The sequence below is a fragment of the Mustela erminea genome, chromosome X, assembly GCF_009829155.1.
Source record: "Mustela erminea isolate mMusErm1 chromosome X, mMusErm1.Pri, whole genome shotgun sequence".
Taxonomy (NCBI): Eukaryota; Metazoa; Chordata; class Mammalia; order Carnivora; family Mustelidae; genus Mustela; species Mustela erminea.
The window spans coordinates 4,459,449-4,470,000 of NC_045635.1; the positions used below are offsets into that span (position 1 = coordinate 4,459,449).

The following is a 10,552-nucleotide window of genomic DNA, read 5'->3' on the forward strand; positions in this document are numbered from 1 at the left end:
GACGGCGCCCCACGGGATTGCACTTGTGTCCGTCGAAGCTCGAAACCCAGCAGCGTGAGGACGCCAAGATCGAAAGCGTCTGGATGAAACCATCCTTGTCCCGCTGTGTGCAACGTGCGATACCTGACTCGGCCCGTGGCATAGCCAGGCACCTTGAGAATCCACTTCCTATGGCACCAGAGAAACATAGCCGTATTTGCAAAAAAAAAAAAAAAAAAAAGAATATGATTTTGAGGATGGGAAGACGCATTTCTAAGCGCGGCCTCACTGCCCAGCATATCCTGGGTTACGTAAGGTCTTTATTTACCATGTTCACGTGGGAAAGGGGTTCAGACGTAGAAGCAGAAGGAAAATGACCGAAAACAGACGCAGTGTTTGTGACGTCCGTGCGTACGCGTCTGAGTTCAGAACTTCACGGTGCACAGTGCCTTCCTTCAGTGCATTCACAGAAGAGACGGGGGCGGCCCACTTCCCGTCCAACTCATACGTCGAAAGTAGCACGGAGGATGATTTACACGCTTATTTCTCAAATTTATGTTCTTCCCGTAAGCCTTGTCTCTGGACGGGTTTACCCTGCCGATGCTCCCTGGAGCTGTGGACCTGTGGACAGCAGGGGCGGGAAGCAGAGAGGCCTCGTTGGGCTGCCATGCTCTCAGAGGAGGCCTCCCCTTGCCAGGTTTGCTACCAACGTGCCCCCGGATTGAAGTGCCCACGTCTGTACAACGGTGCACTCCATGGTGCCCCTAATTCCTAAATTAGGAATTTAGTCTTAGGGATGAAATGCATCCTGGGGACATGCTTCTGTTGGGAAGCCAGATAATTAGGTCTCCACACCATATGTTAAAAGCCACAGAGTCGTGCAAAAGACAGGTCATCCTTAATGCAGTTTAATTAGCAAGAAGTCCATGTTGCTCTGTCAAGCAGAATAGAGCTGTGGGTTTCTTAGGGATGCCCAGCGCGCTGTCTGTGTCCTGAGTGAAGGACCCTGCAGCCATCCGGCTTGTCCCCTGGGCTGTCGGTTTCTTCCGGGCTCTGTAACTCACAGCCAGCGTGGGGGCACCGTGCCAACAGCGGCTTAGCTTGGGGCACGTTCAAGTGTGAATGACCTTCACGGAGTGCTTGTCTGTGACCCACCAGGCCCTGGGGATACGCACGTCACCGGGGACACATTCCACAATCACCATCTCCTTCTTGCTGCAGAACATCCACATGGCATGGGAGAAAGAGATGGCTTCTTGTGGAGGACTTTGAGTCTCCACACTTCGGAGTGGAGGGCCAGAGCCGTGTGGGTAATAGCAGAGATCGGATCCAGAAAGCACAGCACATTGCCTACAAAGGCCGTCCTCTCTGTCAGAGTGGGCCATGTGGATCTCTTTGACCTGCTTTGGACTCTGCCAGCTCACCTCCTCTTTACAAGAGGAGGAGGAAGCAGATCAGGGAACGGTACAGATGGAAACAGAAGACTTGGGGTCTCGTGCCCCCGAAGTAGAACACATCCCGGGAATTCTTACGGGAGCTCTGATGTCCGTCCCGTCATTGCCATGGAGATGGAGACTTTGCTGACTCTGAAAAGAATTCACAAGCTGCCTAGGAACAGGTGAACTCAGTGAGTTAATTTTATTCACCAAGTAGTTTTCCCTTCGTGTACGTCAAGGCCACATTTAAAAAGGTTGATGCCAGTGGGTAGAAGGAGACCCACGTTTCTTGTCATCTTCGACAGAGCAGGTGAACTTTGGTCACTCTCGGTGCGCAGAGCTGGTGATTTCGGACCCTTTCTTCCCTAAATACATAGAAAACGATGCTTCGTGGCTGGAAAGAACATTTACGTTGAAAGAAACCACTCTCTTTCTCTGCGAGCCACACATGTGTAGGCTGAAGAGGGTGTTTTCAAGGATGATGGTGTCATACGCACACCCTTGAGATTTGTACGGTTTACGGTCTCCGGTCACTGCGTCCGTAAATTCCTATGACCTTTACCACGGTCGTTCGGATGCGCAGGCCTCCACGTTCAAGACGTACTGAACAAACTCTGGGTGTATTTTGTATGTATACAGCGTGTTCTCCGCCAGCGCGTGGGTATTCTAAGAGGCTGTCATCAGAAGTGAGATAAACGGTAGTCATTCCCGGTTATGCTTAGGATGGGGCATCTGAGGACAAACCCACCGTCTGGAAAAGAGCTGGACGTCTGTTTTTAATCTCTGCCTGCCCAGAGCAGTGAGATCACGTTTCTGCCACGTTAACATACCCTGACCCCTGACTGGTCCCACAAGGGAGGTGAGCGCACCGTGGAAGTGATGGAAAGCATGGTGCACTGGGGGATGTCACGTGGTCATGGAGAGACGGCATCCTCACGGGAAGGTCGTGGGGAAGAGCTCTGTCTGCCATGTCCTGTGCTCTGGAGCTGTATAGGAGACTGAGACTTCCTCCTGCAAGTGCGGCTGGTGTCCTCAAAAAGCCCTAAAACGTGAGACCGCTGATAAATGGGCCATTAGGAGACCTGACCTTTTATCCGGTTCTGCTGCCGTCGATACTGGGCACAGTCGGAAGCCTGACATGCACTTACAGGGTAGCCTTTGACAGCCAGGCCTTTGACACCTCCAGCCAGACCGTGGTGGACGTGGCCATACTGAACGGCTGGGATTCGGCCCAGAGCATGTTGCAAAGAAAGGGCTCACAGGATGACTTGATGAGTTTCAGTAAGAGTTGAAGCCACAAGGGAGTAGCGGGGGTATCGATCTTTAATTCACGGCGACAGTCATCCATCAGAGCAGAATTCAGGGCCGTACACAGGGAGACACACACGCACACATTCACTTGCAGAAAGGTTAGGTAATTCAAGAACGGTCTTGCTGGGTAAGGCTAGATGCCCTAGGATGGGCCTCTGCTGTGCCCGGGTCATTGGGACGCAGGTTCCAGAGTGAAGGGGACCTCTGGCTCGTCAAAGGGGCCCCCGTCCCAGGTAGAGCATTCTGGAAGCCATCTTCAGTTGTGGAGGGAGGCTTGCTTTTCGTGATTCCGCGACCTGTGTCATCCCTGACGGAGTGAGGCTTCGATAAGGCGCTGTCACCCCCCCCCACCACCACCCTGTTCTCTATCAAACACACAGATCCCTTTTATGCCCTGGGATCATGGTCCAAACTGGAAATCAGGAGGCATGAGCCCTGCCTGTCGAGTTCACAGGTACATGGCAGGTCCAGGGAATGAGGGATGGGTGGTATCGGTCCTGGAGCCCCCGGGAATGGGATGTGGCTCAACTCCTTCCGGGTGGTGAGCGGCTGCCCTACAGGAATGCGGGCTGGGGCTGCCGACTTCCCGCTCTGCAGACTTTCCCAGAGAAAGCAGAAATGCTGGTTCGTGAGAGGAGCCCCGTGGGGGGAACTTCCCAGTGGTCTCGATATTAGCTTGTTTTTTTAGCGCTCAGAACCCTGCTAGGTGATTGAATGGCTGCTCTGTCTGCCCCTCAGCCTACACCCTGGGCTGACTCTGCTCTCAGGATCATCAGTTCCTGTCCCTGTCCCCAGGCTTAGCATGAACATCCAGAATCTGTCCCAGCCCATCTGTCTGGTATTGTCTGAGTCGGAACACTTATTCCTAGCAGGACAGATTTGCTCCTACGGGGTGAATACACTCTTCTTCCTCTCCCCTTCGAGGGTCCGTCTAAGGAGGCTCTCTGAACCTTTTAAGACGCTCTTCTGGCGATGGCCAAGACGCATGATTGATTTTCCAAAGCCACCTTGGAAAATGCATCTCCTCCCTCAGAATCTCATTTCCTATTACAACAATTTTAGTTGTTTCTGAGGCCTGCCACCTAAACTGCAGGGAAACTATCCGTCTGTCCATTTGTCTACCTAATTTGCCGCATAGGCTCAGTATCTTGCCGTCTCTGGGTTCAGACAATGAATCAATGCATGCAGGGAATTTACAGCCAGAACGAGCAAAGGATCTTTCCTTCACCTGTTGCATGGTGGGGGCATGTGGGTGGCTTTAGGTATTTTTATTCGGATCACGCTGGGGTTGGGGAGGGGCCTCACAGGTGGTGATGGACGGGGTCAGAGTCTGGCATCCTCACTGGCCAAAAAAGCTCTTGATCTAATGAGAGACCTCACAGTCACAACGAGGCTGCGTCCGCGGAATCCTTGCACAGAGAGCCCCGTGTGAAGCCCTGTCCAGCTGCTGAAGCCAGTGTGCACACGCGGCAAGGATGTGAGCGAAGCCCGAAATCAAGCCGCCTTTTAAACTCTTAGACGAATTGGCTTTTAGGACAGAGTGTGCATTGCATCTTTTTGGGGGGGAGGAAAGAGTGGATTCCCTACTTTTCTTGTCTTTTTTTATTTTTGAAATAAAAACGTCTCTCCATGTTTCTGTGGCTGCAGCAGGGACATGTGCAACGCCAAAAAATTAAAGGACCAAAGCGTGTCAGGGAGAAAGTTGCAATTGTTGCTGTTGAAACGGCAACAGTGGAAATCCTGGTGTTCAGTCCATCACACCAAGGACTTGCTTTCCACGACCCAAGATGTAGCAAAGCTTGTGTATTCGTGGGGTTTTTCTGAAAGTGTTTCCACCTGCATGGACTTTCATTTTATTTTTTAAAGATTTATATATTTATTTTAGAGATGGTTCCCAATAATGTGCCCAAGTTGGTCCTGAGCCAGCAGGGACCCGGCTCGCTCAGAGTTTGAGTTTCAGGCTGATGATCTGTTTCAAAAGCCAACGGGAACCTCCGTGCGAGGAGCCGCCTTCCGTGTAAAGGGTGATGAGCAGCTGGTCTGCGGACGGCCCCGTAAGGCATTATGGGGACGGGACGAATCCAAGCGGTGTGCTCGTGGACAGCCCCGTAGAAAGGGGGTTCCTCCATATGTCAAGTTGGTCCTTCACTCCGTCGGTGCCCAGCAGCCATCAGAAGGGCACTTGGACAACAGCCCCGCTGAGACGGAAAGGCGTTTCTGGTGCTTTCCAGGACAAAGGTGAACTCGGAACCGCGTCCATGAAACCGAAGGGCCTCCTCAAAGTGCGTTGGTCAGAGATCAGCGCCAGGCAGAGAGCAGGTGCTGGGACTTCCTGACCCCTTCTCAGCAGACCCGGGTAAAAACCCCGAGACCTTCCCACACTCCCCAGGCTCGTGACTGTTGTCCCAAGGCGCCCTGCCCCGCGCCGGCTGACAGCAACTTACAGCTCTCCCCCAGCTGTGTGATCTCGCCCGTTAGAACACAGGCTGTTTGGATACACCGAGGAAATGCTTTTGCAGTAACTTGACACTCTTTATCGCTTGGGACGCACTCAAAGATGTTCCCGGTGACTTCGAAAACGTCAGTGTGGATGGTGGGGCCTTTATTCGAGGAGACTAGTTCGGTCGTAGAAGGTGGGCAGTATGGCGGAACAGTTGACTTGGCGGTAGATGGGGGACAGGTGTTGCCGTAAGAAGTCTAGAAATGGGAGTGCTCCAGGCAGTAGCTTGTGTGTGTGTCTGTGTGTGTGTTCATACTCCAAAGGGAATAGGCTTTTGAAGGCCCTCGAGTTCCTACTCATCACCGTATAGAGAAGGAAGAATAGAATTCAGGGTCGTTCCCACAACATTCCTTCCAGAGCTGTGTCCTTGGGGGACGTGTTGAGAACATAGCCGGTGAGCCTGCTGGCCCAGGCAGGGCGACCGTGACTCTTCTCTTCATAGGCACGCCGCGCACACGTCCGTTCTCCTGAGGACCTGCGCCGTGTTGGACGTCACCGTGCGGTGCTGTCTGACGTTTCAGACGGCCTCACGTCCTGCGAGTTTGGTGGCGGCGGGAACGGAGGCCCACATGCTCACGGCGTTCTGGCTCTCTCTCCTTTCGCAGGCACGCCGGGACGCCGTTCCTCCTGGTCGTGTCGTACCTGCACGTGCACACGGCCCTCTTCTCCTCCAAGGACTTCGTCGGCAAAAGCAAACACGGCGCTTACGGCGACGCGGTGGAGGAAATGGACTGGAGCGTAGGTATGTGCGTGTTTGGCTTCCGTGGCGTGTGCTCGCGGGGTCTCTGAGTCATTCTCCTTCTCTCTCACGTCCCGGGAAGGGCCACCTCCGCAACCCCATGCCTGTAAAGACAGCAGATGGGTTTTTGGACAGTTTGAAAAAGGTCATGAAACGGTGAGTGAGGAAGGGACATGCAGCGTAAACAGCGTCTTCAGCCCCAGCGGCGGGGCTGCGGTAGCCAGCGGCTCATGCCTGGGGGAACACGGGGTCTGGGGGCCGACGAGTGCAGGTGGACGGAGAAAAGGAACCAACGCCGTGTTAGCTTTCCCGTCGTGGATCCTCTTAACAAGGAAACGGGCACAGCGCCGTGTCTTCCGCAGTGACGTTAGGTAAGCGGTGGGTTTCGGGGACGCAGAAGTCCCCAGGCGCACACGGCCGGGGCACGCCGCTGCGGGGTCCCCTGGCGATGCCCTTCTGTCTGGAGCCACGGCCCCTGTGTTTTCTTCATCCAGGACTGGTGTTCTGTGGCCGCCCCCATGAGGACCGTTACACTGTCTTGTCCTTTGTGTGTCCCTTCTCCTGCTGCCTAAGAAAATTACGGTCTTCCTGGAAAATGTGCCATTGTGTTTCCAGTGAGCTGGGAAGACTTCTTCTTCTTTTTTTTTTTTTTTTTTTAAAGTGTCCTCTCCATGTCCATGAGATCACCCTGTCCCTGCCGTCTTGGCTTTTCTCTGGCAGACCCGGGCGACGTCGGGTGTGTTCTGTAGTGTGAAGGGGAAGCAAAGGGTTGGGAAGCCGGGGGTCCGAACCCGTCACTCAGCACCTGTCGTTGCCGGTGGCACTGTCCCTTGTGTGGACGCTGCGCAATCCCTGTGGAAAACGGGGCACCGTTGTCCAAATGTCACCAGCCCACAGGTTGCTGATGATTTTCACGTATTTGTTGTCCTTTCCTCTTTTTTTTCCTTTTTTTTTTCCTTCTCTCATTCTTCCTGTTTTTTTTTGTGCACCAAATTGATAGTTTTTAACTCTTTCATCTACATGATTTGGAAATAAGGTGACCATGGCCAAGGAGCATTTTTTTTTTTTTTTTGGTCGGTTGGTTTGGAGCTACAAATGGAACGTGATGCCGGTTGCTTATGGGGATGATGAGGAGAACAAGTTTTGGTTGGTTCCGTTTTGTTCAATCTCGAAAGGAGCGTTGGGAAGAGGGCAGGAGCCTCGTGCTCCCTCTCACTGTCCACGCGCAGCGTCCGTGAATCCGAGAGAGTCTTAAGTAGTTAGGCTTCCATTCTGTCGTCTCTCGTTGAAGAGTTCAGAGAAGGCAAGCCCTTGGCTTCTTTCTTCTCTGAGGGTCTGTGATTCTGTAGAAGAACAGAGAGGGGGTCCCTGTGATGCATGCTGGGGCTCACGAAAGCCCAACATTCCCCTTTTTGAGACTGACGGGACAGATGCCTGTCCTTCCGTGGGTGCTCACGGGGTCTCTGAGTCCTCCTACTCCCTCAGGTCCCGGGAAGGGCCACCTCCGCGCCCCATGCCGGTCAAGATTTTCATGTATGTCCCGGACGCCAGGACGAGCTTGAGTCTCTCCTGCTTCTTTCAGTGTCGCCTGTGAGTCCCTTGACGTGTTCCACACCTTCGCGGTGTGACTCGGTAAAACGTTTCACCTCCTGGATGACTGTTGTGTTTTAAGGAACGGGGTTTCTTGGACGACCGCGTTGGTGGGGTAACACGCGGGCTCGTGCTGGTGCCATCCAGCGGACTGATGAGTTTTTGTTTCATTATCTTGCCGGAGATGTGTCCCCTGACTCCGGAGCAAGTCTGGCGCTCAGTGTTTTCCCCCTCCAGGTCCCCTCTGGAATGAAACAGTTCACGTTTTTCAGTCTTTGAGGGTGCGTGAGAACCCGATGTCCCTTCTGTAGATGATTCTGTGCTTTTCTTTTTGCCAAAAAAGCAAAGCAGTGACGTCCATGCATCAGGACATTTCTGCTGTTTTACCAGAACATCAGAGTGTTTCAAGGAACATCCCTTCTTTTCAAGAAAAGCCTTTCCTTAGGAGGCTGAGGGGGCTGCGGCGTTCTGAAAAATTACATAATATAATGAAACGGGGATATTTGCTTGACAATGATGCCTCCTGCAAGGGAGGCTGGTGAGAGGGCAGTGGGTAGCAGCAGAGGGCATATCTCTTCCTTCTGGAGCATTTTCTTTCCAAATTGTTGGACACGACCTCATTCTGTGGAACCCAGCATTCTCCAGTGCAGGGTTCCCTGTACCTGGAAAGGCATCGCCATGACGGAAACGTTCACTACTTAGTTGTGCTTCCTCCGTGGTCATTCCCATACCACGTCCTTGTGTCATTGCCTTATTCTTAGCCGAGGGACGCCACTGTCTTGGGTAGCTATGGTGAGGGGGCAGATCTGCAGCGAGGACCACAGAAGGGGTCCTGCACGGACCCCACATGGTAGACTCACATCCTGGATCTAGAAATCCCTCTAAGGAACCGACGGGCGGTTAGCCCTCGTTCATAATCTCAGGGACTGCCGGCGCGGGGAGTCTGCACACGTGCCGTCCTCTGTGCCATGGGCTGTCAGTGTGGGAGTCTTTGTGCTCATTGTCCCCATTCTGAAGGTGAGGCAGGTGAGGTGGGTAAAGGCTGACGCACCTGCCTGCCTCAGGTGTACATCTTACAGAATCAGTAGACGTGATGAGCAGGAACCTGAATGCAGGTGTTTCCCCAGAGCGTGAAGGTGGTTGCACCCGGTCCCACCGCTTCCCTGTAACGGGAAAGGCCACCTCGTCAGTGCCGGATGGCCAGCCATCAGTCAGAGGGAAGGAGCTCACTCTTACATTACGTACGTTTGTTGAATATGGGAACCTAATTTTCTTTTTCGGAGGCGGTGAGTAATATGGATATGGTCCTTGACGTAAGGGAAGTTAGGAACCGTGGGGGATGTAACATTCTTCCAGGAGATCCAAAATTAACGCGGCGTGGAAAGGGCTGAATGTGTGTCCTGGCAAACATGCCGATGTGCTGCTCCAGAGTTTGGGGAAGGGATGGACGGGCATACGGGGCCAGTACGCACAGCCCTCCGGGTCATTTTGGCAGGATACCCCCACACTGGAATCCTGGGGGCACCTGGGAGACCTTCACAAAGTGTAATTTTCAATCCCAAGTAATTCTGAAGATGTAGAGCTTTGGGGAGGAATAAGCCAAATCAGTGTGTTCAAATGGGCACCCGGTATCTTGAGGGTGTGCCGTCCTAGCTGTTCTCCGTCCCCCAGGAAATGGAGTGATTCTTTCTTGGGATCTGTAAAGTCGAGCGGGGCTGAGGGAGCAGGCGGGGGGCCGGAGGCGGTTGCCGCCGCTGGTTTCTTCTGTGTGCCTCGTACCGTTCCAGACGACACCTCCGGTCTGTCGGGCGGAATCTGCATGCATTGACCATTCATTCAGAGCCCCGTGCTGTTCGTAGAGCCACGGGAAGGCATCATCAATCAGCACTTGCTTAGGATTCCACTAGCCCGTCCTGGATCCTACAAAGGGAGATGCAGCTCAGGCACAATGAGGTGAATGCTGATATAAATCTCAGGCTTCAGGTCGGTCCTTTCAACTAAGAAAAAGTCCCTGATGCTTCAAGGGTTGGGATCCCGTGGCTGACGTGGCTTTTTTTTTTCTTTTTTTCTTTCTTTCTTTCAAACCAAAACCATAAGCTTTTTTCTTCAGCAGAAGCACCACCAGCCTTGCTGTTGGCGTGGAGAAGTCTTGAGGAGCGAGGTCTCCATTGCCCTTTATCTGTGATGTGGTACCCGCTGGTGGCTGTGTCTGATGCTCTGATCATCCGTTTCTCCCTGCCTTTCCCTCCGTGGGGCTGAACAGGGCCACCTTCTCTGGGTGCAGGGAAGGAACACACAGCCAACCAGAAGGAAAAAAGAAAAGATGCGTTCATGCAAGACAAGCTAGGTGTTATGGGACAGCGCGAGCTCCTCTTTTCCATGCCCGACGTAGAGTTAAGCACATAGCACGTGGTATCTGTGGCCACACATCAAATCCATCTTGAGGAATGGAGAATAAATTGGAAGGTCTCATTTAGCAGGTCAGGATAGTCCCAAGAACCTCAAGGAACACAAGCATGGGGAGACTTGGGTGTTGGTCAGAGCCCCTCAAACCTATGGCGTAATTCTAACCAAGGTTTGGCTTATTGGGCAAGAGTCTAATGGAGTCTCCCTTTAAACATGGACTCTTTCTAGGACCGTTGAGACCCCGTGGATAATCCCTCACTTAGTAGTTCCATGTGCCTGGGACTAAGTGCTCTGGTTGGGTTCATGTAGAAGACATTTGTTTCTGGAATGCTTCAGACCAGGAGCATAGCAGGGGCCCCAGAAAATCATATTTAAGGGTGAAATCAGGGGAGTCAGGTGCCTGATACTTGCAAGGTCCTGTCCAAGGTGCTAAGATTGCTAGGAAAGCGTGGCTTTTACCTGTGTGCATGAAGGTCCACCTGTGGGAGTGGATAAGCGTGCTTTGAAAAGATACAGAAAACACTTGAGTAAGTCATGACTCAAGGTTTCCTTCTGTTTAAATCCAAGGTAAAAGTTGAGAGATGAACTTCC

At 52.8% G+C, this 10,552-nt stretch overlaps 1 protein-coding gene across 3 annotated transcripts in view; it reads left to right on the top strand.

The window, feature by feature from the left end:
- The window catches only part of STS (steroid sulfatase), a 138,989-nt gene that overhangs the window by 74,924 nt on the left and 53,513 nt on the right, over nucleotides 1-10,552 (top strand). For all 3 annotated transcript variants that reach the window (XM_032329501.1, XM_032329502.1, XM_032329504.1), the window contains exon 6: nucleotides 5,832-5,968. In XM_032329501.1, the coding sequence (XP_032185392.1) occupies nucleotides 5,832-5,968 (137 nt within the window). The remainder of the gene's footprint in view (nucleotides 1-5,831; nucleotides 5,969-10,552) is intronic.